General features: G+C 35.3%; 2 protein-coding genes across 2 annotated transcripts; one reads left to right on the top strand and one right to left on the bottom strand.

The window, feature by feature from the left end:
* Nucleotides 1-49: 49 nt before the first annotated feature.
* Nucleotides 50-8,939, top strand: ca4c (carbonic anhydrase IV c). The gene is made up of 8 exons (XM_008427450.3): nucleotides 50-672; nucleotides 2,961-3,005; nucleotides 4,757-4,921; nucleotides 5,016-5,161; nucleotides 6,387-6,479; nucleotides 7,097-7,163; nucleotides 7,927-8,090; nucleotides 8,380-8,939. The coding sequence occupies exons 1-8, from the start codon at nucleotides 618-620 to the stop codon at nucleotides 8,572-8,574; spliced, it is 930 nt and encodes a 309-aa protein (XP_008425672.2). The 5' UTR covers nucleotides 50-617; the 3' UTR covers nucleotides 8,575-8,939.
* A 1,956-nt stretch (nucleotides 8,940-10,895) lies between these two features.
* asl (argininosuccinate lyase) lies at nucleotides 10,896-19,425 on the bottom strand. Its single transcript, XM_081615498.1, has 16 exons — nucleotides 19,318-19,425; nucleotides 18,968-19,162; nucleotides 15,201-15,284; nucleotides 14,989-15,045; nucleotides 14,807-14,904; nucleotides 14,658-14,735; nucleotides 14,486-14,563; nucleotides 14,353-14,405; nucleotides 14,211-14,273; nucleotides 13,999-14,113; nucleotides 12,895-12,979; nucleotides 12,520-12,579; nucleotides 12,347-12,430; nucleotides 11,790-11,870; nucleotides 11,460-11,566; nucleotides 10,896-11,254 (listed from the first exon to the last, which is right to left on the bottom strand). Exons 1-16 carry the CDS (start codon nucleotides 19,330-19,332, stop codon nucleotides 11,110-11,112), a joined length of 1,398 nt encoding a protein of 465 aa, XP_081471624.1. The 5' UTR covers nucleotides 19,333-19,425; the 3' UTR covers nucleotides 10,896-11,109.
* Between the last annotated feature and the right edge of the window lie 793 nt (nucleotides 19,426-20,218).

Genomic DNA, 20,218 nt, shown 5'->3' with positions numbered 1-20,218 from the left:
GAAAAGATGAAATTCATTTATATTTATTAAAAGGGGAGAATACAAAGTGACCAAACGTAAATATGTAAAATCCATCTGCAATCCCTGGAAGGTTAATTTTAAAACATTTAAAAGAAAAAAGATTATCAAATAGTTATTAATGTATTGCATTAATTACATATATGCAATATTTTTTTATTATTATCTTGCTCATATTGCATATTTATTTAGAATATGATATTTTTAATAATTTGACAATTTTTTTATTGCTCTGGTTTCCTCCTGCTTTATTCTTAATTATATTTTCACTTGAACCTTTTTGAACAGTTTTCAGTTTCGAGCTCAAGAGGTAAAACTTCAAGCTGTGGATGGAACAAATATGCAGCACAAATCAGGAGCGAATAAATGATCAATGCCGTTTTCATGACATGATTATTAATCAATAAATACAGTTTGTCAATTTGTGCCTCTGGGACTGAAAGCCATTTGTTTCTTGCTGTCTCTCTCTTTTTTTTCAACCAACACACACACACACACACACACACACACGCACCATCTGCAGCCCTCCCACTGACAAGTGCTGCTCCAAGTCAGCCGGTGGAATAAAGTCTCACTTCTCGCCTGCTCTGCTCCCAACGATGCGATCTTCTCTCTACTTCCTGGCTTTCCTCTACCTGCGCTCCAGGGCATCAGGTAAGACTCTCGACTCAAACAAAAACTTTTACCGTGTGTATGTGTGTAAATGATAATAATCATGGCATTTTTCTGCAACTCCAAAAAATTTATGTGCAAAGCTTGAAATGTGTTTTAAGACAAGCCGAGTCTGAGGACTTGTGAAACTGGTGAAAAAAAAAATCAGCTTTGACAGAAAATATTTTTTTTATAATTTGAATCAAGTAAAAATCACAAAAAAGAATAATCAGCAATTATTGTTGGATAAAATACCAAAAAAATAGGAATAATTAAAGTGTGGTTAATCAATTGTGGGATAAAATGTCAAGGCAATGACAAAAACAATAAACTTTTTTCATTTAGCCTTTATTTAATCAGGAAACTGAAATTTATTAAGAATAAAAATTTCGACAGAAATGTTCATTGTGTTGTTACATGGAGCACTTATTAATAAACTACTCAGTGTGTTCAATATTAATACAAATGTTTTCAAAACATGAGAAAATGTCCTGAATTTAAAAACTTTTTTTTTCATATTTGTGTCCAAATATTATTTTAAATTATTTGTAAATACTAACAATAAAACAGTGTTTAAAATTCAAGTTAAAATACAATAAATTTCAGAAAGTCTGTGTATTTACAAATTAAAATTATATTTGTGAAGAGATACATGTGTTGATTAACAGAGCACATAAAATCTGATTGTTGAAAGCTTTTTTCTTTTCCTGCAGGAAGAAAATACAATAAAATACTGTATTATTTATATAAATTATTGTTCAGCTAATGAGTTTTAGGAGCCTCCTGATGTGAATTTCTACATTTATTTGTCTGTTTCAGACAAAGAAAATTAAAATGAAGAATTTAAAACTTTCATCTAATTGAAGGAAACCAAATTTAAGCCGCCGTTTGACTCCCGTCTTTGGCTTTTCTTCTCTGCTGACTCTGACACAGGTGTGTGAGCCAGGTGGGGTAAAACCCGCCTCCACCTGTGCATTGTTCTCACCTGGTGAGAACTGCTGTCCCCTTTCAAAGGACGCCATTATAGGTTAATCTGTGTCCCTGTATTAGCTAAATGGTTCTCCATTCCAGCCTTCATTCCCACCACAGAGCCAGACGCTGGAGGGGTTTTTTTCTCATCAGCAACATAATACACAGCAGCAGGACAACAGTAAATGACTTCATCAGCGCCTGACGGAGCGACGCGCTCACTTTACTCTGAATGCAATCAGCGGTTTCACAACTGCTCCTTTGTGACACAAATAAAGTCTTACACTCCTTTTCAAAAGAACACGACTAAATCAGCAGTGGTGCTTTTTGAGAAAACAGATTTATGTTCGAATATAATAGGAGCTTATTGGTCATTAAGAAACTTAAGCTTCAGTGTTTCAGGAAGATGTGCAACAAAAAAAACAACTAATTATGCATAAGTGTCACATTTAGGGGCTGGAGTTCTCAAAAATGACCAAATGAAGTCAATATTTCTCAGAAATTACAAAATGTATTTGAATGGTTCTGGTATCTGAATAAAGGTGACACTCCAGAGAATACGCTAAGCCACACGTATCAAACTTAACTTGGAAATATCATAAATATTTCCAAGTTAGTACCACAAACACTTCTTATTTTATTGCAAAATATTACATAAAGAATCGCGAAATCCTGGAAGAACTGAAAAGATGGTCAATATTATTATTTACATCTAAGAATTAATTGTTATTTTTACAGTTTGTGATGTTTTATCAATACATTCTGGCACAAACTGCCCTTTAAAAGCATTCATTGATTTGTCCCAAAACAAAAACTTTGACACAGCTGTTGTAGAGGTCTAAAAAAAAATCTATATTTTTATTACTGAGTGAGAGCAAATTAATACGACAGACAGGGAAAAAATAAATAAATAAAAAACACCAGTGGAATGCATTTTGTGATGAATATTTTCTTTGAAAGAAAGGAGCTGAAATCCAGAACCTCTGGCAATCCACAGTTCATCCCAGGGGTTAAAATAATTATCATTTTTTGTGTATTTTTCTCCCTATTCATTAAACAGAAGCATCCAAACATACAAAGCATTAAAAATAAAGACCACACAGGAACATATAACAAACTAACTGGACAATCCAGCTGCTGGATTTGTTCATATTTTTTGTATCTGAATTCTCAAAGTTTAGTTTCTGGAATTAAACATATTAACAGATTAATAGAAACTGTTATAAAAGCTAATCTAATTATTTTTATGAACTTCATGACGCCTCTATTGAACAAGAAGCTGCAACCAAAGCCCTGTTTCAGATTTTTATTTGTGATTTCAGCTGAGTGGTGTTACCAGAGCCAGACCTGTGATGACACATGCAAAGGTGAGTAAAATATTCAAACAGCAGCAAAGCTAATCTAACTCAGTTCAATTCAGTTTTCTTTACATTGCAAAAAGCTGCAGCAAATATTATATGAAGGAACTTCAAACAGGTCCAATTCAAATCTATGGATGAATAAAACAAATCAATTAAATATTTTTTTTATCCACATGACGCAGTGCAAGTTTGGGTTAGATTATTTGGTAAAAGGTTTAAATTTAGTCTTTTTAAACCTCACAAGTAATCTGTGCATTTTAATATTTCAGATGTTTATAGATGTTTATATATTATATCAGTACATTTCTTCTTACATTGCATACATACAACACAGAACCTCTAGTAGATCTTGGTGTTAAAACATTTGTCTTAAACACTTCAATATGCAGTGGTGGGTAAACTAAGTACACCCCTACAGCGTCTCTTCAACTCTAAATAAACATTTATTCTATTTTAGTTGCAATAAATGCCTCCACTAGAACCATAATCTAGTTTTATTTTCTGGGTTGGGTCTTTTATATCACCAACAACAGATCAGGTGTGTCTAAACTTTTTGTCACATGGACCCAAATCATCATGTCAGAAGCACTTATCGGTTTAAAACATGTAATATTTTTAAAAATTAAAATCTTGTAACTTTATTATATTTGCAATAAACTAAGCATTGATTTGTTTGATTTTATCATAGATTTGAGATGTGCAAGTCATTCCACGTCCTAAAGTTAGAAGCGATTTAGCATTTTTATATTAAAAATATCAATTGAAAAAAATAAAATATATTTAGTGTATTCTGGAAAATTAGACCAGGATTTGTGTCAGTCTGTCTTTAAAAAATATATATGCATTTTTTCATAATAATCTTTTAAAAAGCTTATTAATTAATTGATTAAAAGTTGATTTGGAAACATCCTAACCTAAAGTCACTGAATAGTTGGGATCTTAATTACTATAAAATCAAAAAGAGTAAAAAAAAAAAAAAAAAAAAAAAAAGAATAAAGGTTATTTTTAATTTATCAGAAATTTTTTTTTCAAATAAATTATTATTACCAGAAATAATAATAAATAATTATTTAAAGTCTATCTGCGTCTACCACCATCTAAATCTGTGTCATTCTGTAACTGAGGTTAGGGCCACGTAATTCAGTGCAGGGGCCAAAAATGGCCCCCTGACCGCACGTCACTGTTACACATAGAAACTAAGCTCCGCGAGGCTTTGTTTGTGAGACATGAAGTCACGTGGGACTTTCGAGGGGCGTTTCTGGGCGGAGCTTGGTAAGGTCCATTGATCTGACTCTTGTTCGTTATTAAAGCAAATATTCATTTTAATGTAATTCTCAGTTTTCAAAGCTTGAGGAGAGCAGAATTTAATAAAATTCATTGTCAGATCAGAAAATTTTGTTCATGCAATTTGAAACAAGAATGAATTAAAATGATTCTAAAGTAAAATAAGTAGTTATTTTAACTTGATATTGTGAGTAAAATAATACAGAAATGTGTGCTCTGTTTTTCTTACATATTGTGAAATAATTATTTGGTTTAAGTTGAAGTGTTAAGTTAAAACTAAAAATTCAAGACTAGTGAAATTAAAATGCAATTTTTAGACAGCTTCTTTCTTATTGTTAAATCAACTTCATGAACTTTAATTTCTGAGTTAAAACCAAAACAATTTTCTTGTATTGGCAGCAGGTGGACATTCATTTTCAAGTTAAACCACCTTCAGATGTTTTACAGTGTGATGTGATGACTCTCTTTTCCAGACCCAAGCCGCTGGGCAGCTCTGTTTCCCAGATGTGGAGGTTTACGCCAGTCGCCAATTAACATCGTGACCAATAAAGTTCATTTCAGCAGCGCCCTTCCTCCCTTCAGCTTCATCGGACACACCGACTTAATCAACATCACCGTAGAGAACAAGGGCCACTCTGGTAATGAAAAACACCAAAGCCTGATCTGTTCTCCTCCCTTTCAGAGCCTCAATGCTCGTTAGATTCACGCTCTGACTTCGTTTTCCTCCATCAGCTCACTTTGCTTTACCAGAGTCAGTGCGGCTGACAGGAGGCGCTCTGCCGGGTCACTACAGAGCCGCCCAGTTTCACTTCCACTGGGGAGAGAGAGGGACGCCGGGATCAGAGCACACCATTGATGGAGAAAGATTTCCCATGGAGGTAAGGGCGTAAAGGCCGGTTGAATAACAGGATTATGAATTCAACTGCAGCTGTTACTCGATAAGTGGCGTTTTCTATTGCATTTAGATTTTTGAAGACCTAAAAGCATATTTTGGTATAAATTATGACGCAAACAACTTGTAATCTGCTTCAGATAGAATATAAGTGGTTCGTTGCAGGTGTATATTGTGACTGTAGGAGGCGCTGTGACATCTTAACACAAGGGTGTCAAACTCATTTTTGTTTTGGGCCAAATCAAGATCATGAATGCTCTTAAAGGGACGGCTGTGCCAGAATGTATTGATAAAAAATCAATGAATTCTTACAATTAAATATTATTGAACATCTTCTCAGTCCCTCCAGGATTTTGTGATTCTTTTTGTGATTTTTTGCAATAAAATCCAAAGTGTTTGTGGTTCTAACTTAAAAAACTTTGTGATATTTGCACTTAATTATGCAAACAGATAAAAACTGCATTGATTTGATTGATAACATGATATTTAAGCACACTTAGAGTTGAGTCTAGACTCCTCAGGGCCACATAAAAAGCTATGGCAGGCCACATTTGGCCCACAAACCTTGTGTTTGACACATCTTAACACTATGCTATGTCAAAAATGTAAGGTTTGCAGAGGAGAAACACAAAAGGAAAAATAAAGAAAAAGAACAAAAAATAAAAACTAAAAGTAAAGAAAAAGCAGAACAAATAATAAAAAGTAATATTTGACCACTAATATTAAGACTATGATGGAAATAAAATATGATATCTCAGATATAAGGACCACTCTGTAACTTGTGGTAAAATACTAAACTCTACTACTTAAGTATTTAATGTTTTTCTATAAGTTACAGTTTGGTCACAATATCTGAACAGGACTATCATTTTATGTGACCATCTATATTTCCATAATAGTCATAATATTAGTGGCGAGATTTTTCTATCCTTTGTTCATCTTTTTCTGTATTTTTCCTTTTGTGTTTGTTGCAGTCACCACATTCCCCTGCAGATTTTACATTTTTAGTGACTCATGGTGTTAAAATGCAACAGTGCTTCCCAGGGTCACAATGTCACAGAGTATGGTGTAACACCAGTATTGAGCAATAATGCAAATTTCAGTTCAAATTTAAAATGATTGCAGTGAAAACTGGTTTATTAGGATTATTTTTGGCAGGTTTGTGTTCTAGGTACGACTCCTTATAATACCTTTCCTTTCTGTCTGCACAGTTGCACATAGTCCATATTAAAGAGCCTTACAGCTCTCTGGAGGAAGCAGAACACGATATGGCGGGCATCGCTCTGCTCGCCCTCTTCTTTGAGGTAACGCATCACTCTACAGCCGGGGTGTCCAAAGTGGGGCAGGGGGCCATTTGTGGCCTTTGGATTCATTTTGTGTGGCCTCTGACTTCAATTAAAGAATGGTCATCCAACATTTTTGTAATTTTTTTAGGATGAGATTTTCCTTGGCAAGTTTATATCTTCTTAAACTGATAATGTTAAGTACGACACAAAGGAGTTTTCTTTTGCCTTTTTTGGGGCTTAAGAAAAATAGGAATACAAATTTTGACCCCTGAATACTTTCAGCGTGAGATTTTGGCCCTCAGTGAAAAAAAGTTTGGACAGCTCTGTCTTTTACAAGTATGCACTGCTTTTTGTTAGTCTATCACATACAATCCCAACCTAATACATTCAGATTGGGATTGTAATCTGACCAAATATGAAGAGTGAATACTTATGTAATATACTGTAAAATGTCTTTCAACATTTACAGTATGCTATATATATATATATATATATATATATATATATATATATATATATATATATATATATATATATATATATATATATATATATATATAATTATTATATAAATATATATATAATTATTATATAATAATATATTAATTATATTATTATTATTGACTTCCTTACAGGAAACAGCAGATGATCATCCTCATCTAGACACAATAATTGCTGCTCTGGGTCAAGTAAAAAACAATGGTAAATATATTACTTTTTTACTTTAAAAACACAATAGCATGTCATGAATGTTGTTATTCTTCTTGGACTTGAAACTTGAATCCATGTACAGCGTCTGGTCCATCTTAAGAGATAAACACAATCTTAAATGTCTGCCTGATATGTAAAAGTGCTTTGTTACTCTACACCACACAGAGGGAAGTAGTTCAGTTGTGCTTGCTTGACTTTGACAACCTTAACATGATGAGTAATTCGGTGTGTTTCGGTTCAGTTACAAAATAAAAAAGGGGACCTAAACACCAACTCTGATAGATCATCAGTAGATCAGGTGTTTAAATTAGCTAATCTAAAACAGCTGTGGTAGATTAGCAGTATTAGCTAGCAGCTAATAATCTAGCTAATGTTCTCCCGCTGCTATATTTTTAGCAGCTATTAGATTAGCTAATAGCAGTGGTAGCTAATCTATCAAGTGATCGCTTATTAATTAACCCCAAATAAACATCAAACCTAAAAACACTAACGGACTGAATGTCCTGTTTTTTGTGTGGGAAATATTTGAGTATTTTTAAAATGTTGAACCCTGATACGTATGGTGACGTTGTTGTCAGTTGCTATGGCAACGAGTGTGCGTGTACCGTAGCAGAGACAGAAAGCGAGGGGGAATAAAGTGGGGTTTAGTTGTTCTTTAACGATTTTCTGCGTTATGTTCCTCTTTGCTAAGATTTTACTAAGTACTAACTTGATTTTTTTTTCTGGCTACTTCTTTATTTCTGACTGTGTTAAGGCAGCAGCACAGTGATTCCAAATTTTAGACTGAGTTACATCATCCCGGCAGCCACTGAGCTTCACAGTTACTACCGCTATGTGGGCTCCATGACAACTCCAGGATGTGAGCAGGCGGTTGCATGGACAGTGTTTCATAGGATGCTGTCAATCAGCAGTCGACAGGTGAAGAGTCGTTCAACATTTTATTCAGACTGTTATCTTAAAAACATACATTTTAAATATTTCTGCCGGTTAATGACCACCTATTTGCATTCAGAGTTGGGCAGTAACTAGCAACATTTACTCAGTTACACTCACTTGAGTAACTTTTTTGAGAAAATTTACTTTTATGAGTGTTTTACTACGCAGTGCATTTTACCATTACTTCTGTAAAAAAGGTAAAACTTGTTTTTCTGCAGTTGTTTCTTTTCTTTTTGTCAAAGTCTCATGTTTTCTTTCCTCTGCTCCCCAGCTGGACGCCATAGTTAAACAGTGCAGATTTTGGACAGGACAGCCCATGACAAACATCTTCAGACCCACACAGCCTCTGGATGGCAGAGTAGTTTACAGCTCCAAGTCAGGCGCCGCTCAGAAGAGAGCGAGCCAAATGTGTTTCGTCGTCCTCTCAGCCCTGTTCATTCCAATGATCCTGATACATATTATTTAGAAGATATAATCATATAATAGAAAAATCAATTTGTTTCAAATTACACAGCCTCCAATAGTTTTTATGTCATGATTCCTATGACAAGTTTTTCCTGTTACTCTTGAAGAAACCAATTCATAGAGCATGATTGTGCCACCATCTTCCAGCAAAGGTATGGTGTATGTTCTGTGTTTTTATTTTTAAATAAAAGAACCGCCATTTTATTTCTATTTTTAGATTTTAAAATAAAAAAAAACATTAAACTTTTACCAAAAAAAGAGAGTATGTTTATATTGTCTTCAATAAAATAATACATATTAATGCAAAATCACAAAGTTCAATGCAGCATGTCTTTCAGAAAAAAAAAACAAAAAAAACAAACAGAATCAGAAATTTTTAGGTGCATAAATTCAAGCCTGCCATATGTGCAATAAGAGTCTCCTACCTGAACAATACACTATGCACCACACCAAGCCACAGGCATCCAATAATATGCAAATAAATAAAAATACGCCAACTAAAGCATCAATGCATATATCGAGTAATATATCAACATATATTTTTAACAAAATAGACTGGCAACAGCGCACATAATTGAACAGACAATAGTTTAGCAAAACTTTTCTATGTTCCCCAGTTAAGGCCAAGCTCAACCTCAATCTGCTCAAATCTATGTGAACAAATAAAAGAAAAAATATTCAGTAAAGTCTGAATGAGAATGTGATAAAAAAAAAGTAGCACTCACCCATTATTTGTAAATAAAATAAGTCAGCAACTAGGTCAACCGGAGTTGAAGTGAATGCGGCAGCCATTTTGTAAATTATGACTCAACATTCTGAGTCCCACCGTCATTGTACACGTTAATTCTGATTGGCTGATAATTCTGTCTGTAGGAGTTAATTATCTTTTCCTGTTTATCGCCACCAGGGACCTTATGGACGTTACCACAGGGGCCGCGTTTCATTGGCTAATGCCCATTTTACGTCACAGCGCAGCTATCACGTGCGTGACCGTCTCACAAACACATGCTAACGTACATTGTGGACCGACAAAGTTTTTGCGTCAGGACTCGAAAAAGAATGGTTCCCCACTGTCAGTGGGGTATCTGTACAGGCGATGTCAGATACTGACAGATGCCTGATTGTGTTTGTGGAACTAAAATTCACAGATTTCCAAAATCTGAAACAGAATGTCTTGCTTGGATTAAAGCTTGTGCACGACCGCATTTGCAGCTCAACCGTCGTAGGATCAATAAGAACAAAGGAGTGTCTGCTGGTGTAAGTATTATTGCTTTGCTTTCTTTGTGTTTAGTGAATGAAAAAAAGAAAGTCAATAATAAACACATCCATTATGAAAACCTTTTAGCCAAGTACAGCATAATGGCAGTACCGATACAACTTCTACATCCTGAAGCCGGTCTGTTACACAGCCTTACATTAGCTGAACAGATCAATATGCAATGTGTACCGTATCTGACATACGTTAAAGATTTTATTTTACCTGAAAAGGCTTTTTATCGTGTTAGCCACGCTAGCACCGAATACCATGTATAAGTCCTAGGCACATTCGAACCCTCTAAACCACGAATGTCCGACTTACCCAGCCTTGCAAGAACAATAGGCGTCAGTGAACTTGTCCACAGCTATATTTATGCTGAGGATCTGCTGTGTTCCTCATCGACTGGTAGCATTTAGCTGCAACGCGCACAATGTTGGAGGCATCGCGTGGCTCAAACACCTTGATGTCGTCCAAAAAAGATGACATGAACTTGTTGGTTCCCCTGTCCATTGTCGTGGCTGATATTTTGTGAAAATCCGGCAGAAATGCTAAACTAATCGACTCAGAAATACTCCGCAGAGTCAGTTGAAATGAAAAATGCCATGTTTACACATAGAAGCTAAGCACCGCGAGGCTCTGCTTGTGAGACATGAAGTCACGTGGGACTTTCGAAGGGCGTTTCTGGGCGGAGCATGGTAAGGTCCATTTCATTTTGAAATTTAGCCACTATACTGTAGTCATGGCAACTGTAGCCTGTTGCACGGCATTTTTGACCTGAATTTGTACAGAGAAGGAGGAGCTGCTTGCCAAATGCGTTTAAGGCACTTTTTAGAGTAGAAAATTAAAGTGAAACCCCAATAATACCAATAGTCTAATATCACTGCATAATAAATAAAATAGCTTAACTATTGGTTTTAGTACATTGGTATAAAATGGGCCAAGGAATGGAGGAAGTGGCAATGGAACAGGCACAAAATAGTAAAAACTGGAGGGATATGATGCAGAGTCATCAGTGGAATATTTGAATAAAGCTGGAAATGAAATAAATCAACACTTTATTTGAGTGAAGTCTGTAACATTATCCTTTATTTCGTAACCTATTGATCACTGCTCAGGTAAGAATACATGATCAACAAAAGTATCCTAAGATGAAAGTCACTTACAGCAAAGAAATTTCAAGCTATAAAGGCAGTGTGAATAAATGTGAGTAATTCACTTTGACCCAAGTCTGACAGCTGGAGGTCACAGAGAAAAGGTCTGGAGGTCACAGAGAAAAGGTCACGGTGACCGAGTCTTCAGCCAGTTCCTCAGGTGCTCCACCTGGGCAGAGACGCTGCTCTTTGCTGTTCCCCCAGAAGCGCTGTACTGCTCCACGCTGCTCCGGTAGTCCCACACTGAAGACACATCACTTCCAAACAACGGGCTAAAGTTCACACACACACATACACATGGCATGCACAGACAGAGAAAAGGAAGATTGAATTCAAAATCATTAAAAATAACAATAAAAAATATATGTAGAACTTCTATTATATAGTTAAACCCACAATGATTTATTCCTCTAGCTATTAATTTGATGTTTCTTCTGATTAAAAACATACATGCATCCATACATAAGTGTCAACTACCTGACAGCAGTGAGGTCCGCCTCAGTCAGTTGATTCAGGGAGACATTTTTAGATTCAGCTGCAAATACAGCTTTTCCAGAGAGACCATGGGCTTCTCTGAATGGCACCTGGAACGAGAAGAGTGTCAAAACATAAACATTAACAATTTATAAAGCTATCAAAACTAATTCACTGCAAAAACACAAAATCTTAGCAAGTAATTTTAGACTAGTTTGTAGTGAACATATCTTAAATCACGTAATTTAGTCTAGAAATTAGACTGAAATTGGTAAGATTTTGTGGTTTTGCAGTGTTTTACTGTTACTACACAATATTGTTGGAACATCTCACCCCTTTTCTCACGAGGTAGTAGGCCAGATCTGTAGCCAACATGTCGGGATTGAGCGCAGCTTCCATTACACTCTGGTTGATCTGAAACACAAGAGAAGCAAATTAATAACATCTATTTGAAGAAAAATAACAAATCTAACTTTCATGACTATTGTTTAAAATATTCTTTGTAATGTTAAGATAAAATCCAAAATACTTAACAATGCTTTTTAGAAGGTTTTAACAGGATCCATATTTATCGTAAAATTACCTTTTGAAAAAAATATTTAACTGGATTTTTATTTTTTAACGGTGTCTATTTCAAGCATCATAACTTTTGGTTTAAAACTCTATTGCTAAAAAAGAAGAACCTGGAGATTATGCTTGTTTTTCAGAATTAGCATTTATTCCCCATAAGAGGTGACAGATCCTCCACAATATGTATATCTTGCAGAAACATTAAACAAAAATAAATGTAAATAACATATTGTACAGTGGAAAAAAATTACTGATAGATTCTGATCATTTAACGTTCTCTACTCTTTGGATTATTTAGGTTTTTCTTTTTATGTTTTCACCTTTAGAGTCGACATGACTCCAGTTGTCACCTGCAGCACAGCATGGACAGTATCATAGCAGTCAAACATGGCTTCTTTGTCCTCCTGAAAAAATACGAAACCACAACATAACAGGAGGTTACATTTGAATCTCCAAGTGAAGTTATAATATTAGAAAACATGTAAGTTTAAACCTGCAGATCCTTGTTATATGCGCTGGGCAGACCCTTCAGAGTCATCATGAATCCTGCACACTAGTACAAAACAAAAACAGGTTGCAGAAGAACATTGTGAAATCAGACAGGGCACCTGGTGTTTGCATGTGCCAAAGCAAACTATTTCTGAAAGTGAAAAAGATTTTATACCTCTAATTATTTATTACAACAGCTCAAATTGAATGAAGTAGCTTTGGTGAAATGAATGAACCAAGTAAGCATTAAAATGATGATTCTTATTTAGAGTTCATGCTGTTCTCTCTACAAATGATCATGAATCTTCATCCCTTCGTGTAAACCAGTCCTACAACAAAACAAATATAAAGTAGATTTTTAACTAATCTTTTGTCTTACTCTGCCAAAGACACGACCTGCTTTACTCCTGATCAGCTCCAGACTGTCGGCATTCTTCTTCTGGGGCATCAAACTGCTGCCTGTGCTACAAATCACACAAATAAACGAAAGAAGAAGAAGAAGAATGTTACAGAAGAAGGGCAACACTTTAAAGCTTTTAAAGAAAATAAGTATTGGAGGACAAGAAATACAATTTAAGAGCAACTATAGTTCTTAACACTGACTCTAGGAATAACAGGCAGATGTGAGATAAATATTTTACAAAATATAATTTTATTTTGCAGATGTATCCTATATGCAAAAAAAATTTTTAATACGCTTTGTAGACAGGGACAGATTATATTTAAGAAAATTTTAGCATCTTCACTTTGATACTTAGTTAACATATGAAAACGTTATCCGATTGTGTGACCTCAGTCATGTCAACAGTTTATTTGAGTACATTTTAATACAACTTTAAACTGAAGTAAATTTTTTTACATTGTTTTACATAGAGGTCAATAGTTCTTCACAGGGAATGTCACATCGACACATAACTATCCTGTTTCTGGGTAAAAATTCTTAAAACTTAAATTTATTGTACTTCAGGAAAACATTTCAAAAAGTATTTTTAATTTTATTAACCTAACTATTATAATCGAGCTGCATATTTTACATAGGGCATGCTGAATATAGCACTGGATCCAAAATGTTGAGCCCATTTTTTATAAAAGCAGAAGACAGTAAAAAAAAACATTTTGCAATTGTTTATTCCTTCTGCTTCATCTGTAAATTTTGGCAATAAGCACTAAGAAAAAACAACTCATACATACTTAAATCACATAGCATTTTAAAAAGGTTTTATTTTCACCAATATTCCTATGAATGAGGTAAGTAAAAATCCACAAGACTTTCATTTTCTGCTGGATTATGAAGCAGGTTTTTTTCTTTTTTTAAATCAAAAATGTTGTTTAGTCCTAATATTTAGAATAAGTCCAAATCAGAATCTCAAGGTCAAACCTCATTGCCATTACTTGTATAAATGAAGCTTTACCTAGATCTAATTCACATTTGTGAAGTCTTTTGACAAACAGAAGCAAAAAAAAAAAAAAAAGCAAAGTTTACCTGTAGGCATCGGAGAGCGTGACGAAGGAGTACTCCTTAGTGCTGTACAGCATGAGATCCTCGGCCATCTTACTAAGGTGGGTCAAACACAGGGAAGCCCAGAACAAGAACTCCGCTTAAAAAAAAAACAAGTACTTTAAAACACAAATATGAGAAGGCTTCACTTAAAACCCTTGGTTATGTTGAAAGGCTGAAATATACAGTTGACATACCAACAAAGTCTCTCTGTCCTGTGGCATCAATACTGTTCAGGCTGACGCCATCAAACCCCAACTCTACACCCAGAGAAGGAGAAATGTTCAGCATATTTTTTTATTAGCATTAGTAACACAACAACTCTCAAACTGATCTGACCTGTCCGCAGTAGCTCTCTGTCAATGTCAAAAGGTGTGCCAGCAATGGCGCCGCTGAAAACAGAATAATTCTTGTTACTTAATCACATCTGTGAATGAAAATCACAGCGGAGCTGGAAGTGTTTGCACTGCACCTGCCAAGAGGTAAAATATTGGTTCTTTTCTTGATCTCCAGAAGCCGCTCCACGTCTCTGCTTAAAGCTACAGCATAGCTGAGGGAAAGAAATGAGAAAAAAACATGGTGAATGTTCATTAATATTAAAAAATGAAAGATAAACTTGGTGGATTTTATCGTTAATGGGACACCTGAGAATCCAGTGGCTCCATCTGACTGGCTGAGCCTTCTGCATGTGGGTGTAACCAGGAAAAAGGACGTCAATTTCTCTGTAATTTACAAAAGGTTTAATGAAGTAGAATAAAAGAAATAAACAAATTTACATTCAGAATGGTCTTACATTGCTGCCCGCTCCACCATGGTGGAGATGAGCTGCAGGGAGTTATCCGTTAGCTTAGCGATGGCGTCTCGTAGCCACAGCCTCATGTCCGTCACCACCTGTTTAAATAAAACACAACACGTTGTCTCATGATTTACCTCCAGCTGACCTTTACTACAGATTCAATGATGGAAAAAACAAACCTGATCATTTCTGCTCCTACCGGTGTGCAACTTCCCTGCAGGAGCACCAATCAGCTCCTGGACAAACCGGCAACAAAGCAACACTGATTTGTTTTGTTTTTTTGTACATAATTTTTAAATTAATTATTATATCTTTAGTGTAGACAGTAGTTTGGACAAGTTTTAGATGGTTAATCTATAAACAATTCTGAGAAAGACAAGCTCTACATCACCTTAAGCCTGCGTTCGTTGGCTGTGTGAATGTCTTCATCTTCAGGTTTAATCAAAAACGCACCTTTAGACCATTCTTCAGAAATCTGTGGAGCAAAATGAGGGTTAGATGACTTTTTTCCTCTCTTGCTCTCGGTGAATGCGGACGGTTTTCCCTCTGCTCCCGCCCTGCCCATGCCTGCCCTGCTTGCTCTGTTTTTGTCCTGTCCTTTTCTCTACTTTTGGAGCCTTTTTCTGCACATCTTCCAAATCTACAAATTATGGATCTGGTCAACTGATCTCTCAATGCAATTGATAAAATTTTCTCGATGAGAAGACTGAGCACAGGAGAGCCCTCTTGTCCTGCAGGGACACACCTGGCGGGATTCACCCTTGATTTATTCATGATAACAGCATTTCTGCTGTTTGGAGCTTGTGGATACCTGGCTTATTGACACATTTGTGATGGACCAAACTAGCAAACACTCGGACTGATTGAAATTTATAATCTACCCGACCCAAGACATTCTGTATCTGAATTGGCTTTCCCCGTGTGGCCTTGGAAGGACTGCATGTTTCCAATCTCCATGAAGATATGTAAACATAACGCTCCTTCCCACCTCACCCCCTCCTGTTATCCATGCAGCTGTGGAGCTGAGCGCTCTCAAGGACATTCCTTGATAACAACACCTCTATCGGACTTCTGCTGGGAGGCTGAGCCACCGGGTGTCATGGCCCTGTGATGTCACCGCCTTCACTCATGTCTTTATTTGCCCTCTGTTTTGTCTGAATGTTGCCATTTGCCCTAATGTGTCCTTTCCTCTTTTTTATTTTATAAATTTTATTTAGTTAGAAACTGTGGAGTACTCACTTCTATCCCAGAAAAGGAATTAGAATAAACTTGGAATCTAGATACTGTAGTTTATTAGCCACTCTTTAGCTTATTTTTTAGAAACTGTAGAGTACTCACCATTTAGACCTACATACTTCTTAGATTATTATACAGAGAGACTCCCATTATTGCAACCCAGAAAAGGATTTAGAATGAACTTAGAATCCAGAAAAATAAAATTCTTCCAGAGCAGGAACACTTAGTTTTTATTATTAGAAACTGTGGAGTATTGATTACTTTTACAAACTTAGAGCATACTTAAAAAGTCCAGAGAATACTTGCTTACTTACACTTATTTAGCAACCCAGAACAGGGTTTAGAACAAACTTGGAGTCCAGAAAAACTACCTTAGCAACTACGTTTTAGACTCCTATTCTTCCAGCCCAGAAAAGGAATTAGACCAGAGGATACTTACTTATACTTATCTAGCAACCCTGAATGGGAGTATCTAGTATTTAGAAACAGTGGAGTACTCACTTTTAACCCGGAAAGGGGATTAGATTAGTCACTCTATCTTATTTTTAGAAACTGTAGAGTACTCACTACTTAGTTGCAGAGACCAGAAGCCCAGAGGACACTTTTGGATCAACATTGTTAGACTATTATTCAGACTCCTGTTCTCCCAACCCAGAAATGGAATTAGACCAGATGATACTTAGCAACCCTGAACAGGAGCTCCTAGTTTACATACTTTAGATCAACATTAGATTATTTTTCTTTTTTTTTTTTGCCCTTTCCTTTGGTTTGTTATTTTGTTTGCATTTCCTTTTAATTCCTGTAAAGCACTTTGTATTGCCTTGTTGCTGAAAATATGCTATAAAATAAAATTACTTTTACCTTTAAATGTTTATCATGTCATAGATATTAGAATGAACCAAACTGATTCAAACAAAATATTAGCTAAACTGGATTCATTATAACAGGTTATTGGACCCATTTATCTTGTAAGTCACACTTTGTTAAAGGGGCAGTATTTTGTGTTTTCCAGCCACATGGAATCATTTTAGTGCACAATCAAGCAACTATGTTACTTTCAGTTATTATAAAAATGCTGTATGTGACCTAAAAGAAATTTGACTTCGTAAATTGAAATTGGGTTTCTGTCTTTTTAAGAAGATCTTTCCAAAACTGGATATAATCACAACATCGTTGCTCTACCCACCATTTAACAACATTATTACCAGCTTTTCACTGAGAAGTAGCTCGTATATTGAGCTAGGTGCCCAGTTCCACCAGGTGTTCTCTAATTGCTGCTGGCTAGTCTGAAGGAACTGAGTGGGGTAGGGCCGCTCTGTGAGGCGGAAGCTCTGAAGCTTGGAAACTGCAGCTCAGAGGAGGAGCTTCAACCTCGAAGGTGGAGTTATGTCCACCCAGGCGTTTTGCACAGCTGAATGGTTGCTATGGAGACTAAAGGATTTCTCAGACATCCATGAAAGAATCAAAGCAGCACTCCAGGTATGTTTTTGATGCGGGAATAACATTAGAAAATGATGCAAAACTAAAAATGTATAATGCCCCTATAAACTATAATGACATGAAATAATTATAAAATGTATCCATAATTAGCTATATTTTTCAAATTCTGCTAAGCATGCCGAAGTATAGTTGGTTTTTCCAGAGTTACTTGCACTGATGAAGCAAACACTAGTATGAGACGGAGCAATGCACAAAATGCCCTGAATGAAAGAGCCAGCTGACACCTGTCACATGATGACACTATTGTATGCAACTCGCTCAGCAGGAAGCAGGAATCCTGCACCACGGCACATTCTCAGCTGTCATCTATTAACCAGAGTCCACCAGACAGCTATGCACAGAATCAATCTTCTGCAAGTTTTAACATAATAATAGTACTGTCCAAAGGTTGAGTGTCTCTGGGTGCTTTTTGTTTTGTGTGTTGAAAATTTGGTGACATTCAGTTCTCTCAGTACTCATACCTCTTAAAATTTCCCAAATTTCGCCACATTACAACTATAAATTGCAGTATATCATGTTGGTATTTGATGTCACAAACAAAGGAATGCATGTTAGTAAAGTGGAAGAAAAAACTGTTGTCATATTTTATACATAAATATGTGAAGCAGGTTAGGGTTAGGCCTGCATTGTATTCACCCCTTTATTATAATACTGTATTATAAAATCAGAGGTGGGTAGAGTAGCCAAGAAAATGTACTCAAGAAAGAGGAGCTCTACTTCAACACATTTTTACTCAAGTAAACGTAAAAAGCAGTTGTACAAGTATTTGGTAAAAATGTTACTCAAGTACTGAGTAACTGATCAAAAATATCAGTCATTTAATATTTAAAAGTACATAATTAGACAGACCAAAATATAAAGCTATGTGGAAATTTTGGTATTTTAAAGACCAAAATGACAATTCATATAAGTAACAAAATATTACAAAATCAGACAAAAATAAATGTTTTCCAAATCAATTTTTTTTAAATAAAAAACTTATGAACCTTTAACAAAAACTGCAAGTGTGTGTCTGTGTTTGGCAATTTTTTGGTTAAAACATGCTTTTTTTATTCAGTGGGTAGAAAATCTAGAAACTTTACTCAGGTAAGAGTAGAGATACTTCATAATAAAATTACTAAAGTGAAGGTAAAAAGTACAGCGTTGTAAAAATACTCCTAAAATACATAAAAAATAAATTTAAAAAAGTTACTCAGATAAATGTAATTGAGTAACTAGTTACTACACAACTCTGGTGTCTAATATTTTTTGGTTAAAACAAGCTTATTATCCATTTAGTGAACACAGTATCCAGAAATATTACTTAAGTAAGATACTTACTATACTTTACGATACTTACTAAAGTAAATATAACTTGTTACTTCCTAACTTTGTCTATTATAAAATCCAGTACCGCACGTCCAACACACAGTTTATCCATACCTGGTCCATCCCCTGCAGAATTTGCGCCATCTCCTCCGTGCTGACCAGTTGCGCCTTTTCCAAAGCTTTGACATACGCTTTGCTCCCTCGGATATCAGCATCCCACATCCTCTGGTCATAGGTGATGGACTCATTGAATTTCTCCATGATTGGGTCGGTATCTCCAACGAAACGGCCTCCCCACAGCTTGTTTCCCTGTAGAACAAGCAAAAGAGCAACAAATGAGCTAAAAAAATAGACTAAAGCTATATTAGCGTACTTTATCTAAACAACAGCGTGTTTAGATAAAGTACAGCTGACTGTGAGAACAACATCGGAACAAGTGTTGGCTCTCTTCAGCTGAATCGTACCTCAGTGTTGGCCATGTTTTAGTCCTCCTCCGAGATGTGTAGAGTCGTAACTGGGGATAGTTGTTGGCTGTGGGAAGGATAGAAGCCAAGGGTCCGTGTCGCTTTAAAGAGCGTCAGCACAGACGTCAATGCGTCTTCCGTTGCTAGGTAACAGCCCGGAAAAACAGGAAGAGAGCAGCGTTTCTTTCTTTGAAGGGAACTACTGCAAGTTGCAAGTTGTAATGGCTTTAGTAATGGTGAAATTTATAATAGTTTTTGATATATTGTTAAAAATATATATATTTTCAATGTAATTTCTGGGAAAATATCTGTAAATTAGCGAGTTAACATTTAAACAAAAAATTAATTTAAAAAATATCAACAATCGCAAACGCATATTTATTTATTTATTTATTTATTTATTTATTTATTTATTTATTTATTTATTTATTTATTTATTTATTTATAAGATTTTTGATTTGAAAAATATAGAATGAAAAAATTCTCCCAACATAACATTGTGGAGAAAAAATTGTAAATGTTTCCAACTTTACAGGATTTGTTGTTAGAAATAAATAAAGTATAAGAGTTTTTGGAAAAAATAATTAATTGCCATGTTACGGAGCGGGAACAGATTATTTCAGACAGCTGAAATATTTGGTTCTCCAGCCATAACTTTGGCAAATAAAGATCAAATGTTCCCAAATATACATGATTTGTTGCTAATGATGAGAGGAATAAACACAGACTTTCTGGTTCCATATATATGGAAACATATATTAAAATGTCCATGTTCAAAACATGGAAATGATACAATTTAAGCAAATTAACATTAAAATTACAGCTCACATTTCTATTTTCTGAAAATAACTGACAGATTTCAGATCAGGTCAATGTACTAAAAGTTTTTTTTTAATTTTAG

This window comes from Poecilia reticulata, chromosome 14 (genome assembly GCF_904066995.2).
Source record: "Poecilia reticulata chromosome 14, P_reticulata-male-v2, whole genome shotgun sequence".
In the NCBI taxonomy this organism is placed as follows: Eukaryota; Metazoa; Chordata; class Actinopteri; order Cyprinodontiformes; family Poeciliidae; genus Poecilia; species Poecilia reticulata.
This window is presented reverse-complemented; position numbering and strand designations above follow the sequence as displayed.

What these genes read in the sequence shown, in the direction of transcription:
- ca4c (XM_008427450.3), top strand. Translation starts at nt 618, where the DNA reads ATGCGATCTTCTCTCTACTTCCTGGCTTTCCTCTACCTGCGCTCCAGG. An exon ending in CCTGCGCTCCAGGGCATCAG is followed by an intron (nt 673 to 2,960) that starts GTAAGACTCTCG and finishes TTGTGATTTCAG; the next exon opens with CTGAGTGGTGTTACCAGAGC. An exon ending in TGCTCGCCCTCTTCTTTGAG is followed by an intron (nt 6,480 to 7,096) that starts GTAACGCATCAC and finishes ACTTCCTTACAG; the next exon opens with GAAACAGCAGATGATCATCC.
- asl (XM_081615498.1), bottom strand. An exon ending in CATATAACAAGGATCTGCAG is followed by an intron (nt 12,431 to 12,519) that starts GTTTAAACTTAC and finishes GTATTTTTTCAG; the next exon opens with GAGGACAAAGAAGCCATGTT. An exon ending in GCGGACCTCACTGCTGTCAG is followed by an intron (nt 11,255 to 11,459) that starts GTAGTTGACACT and finishes TGTGAACTTTAG; the next exon opens with CCCGTTGTTTGGAAGTGATG.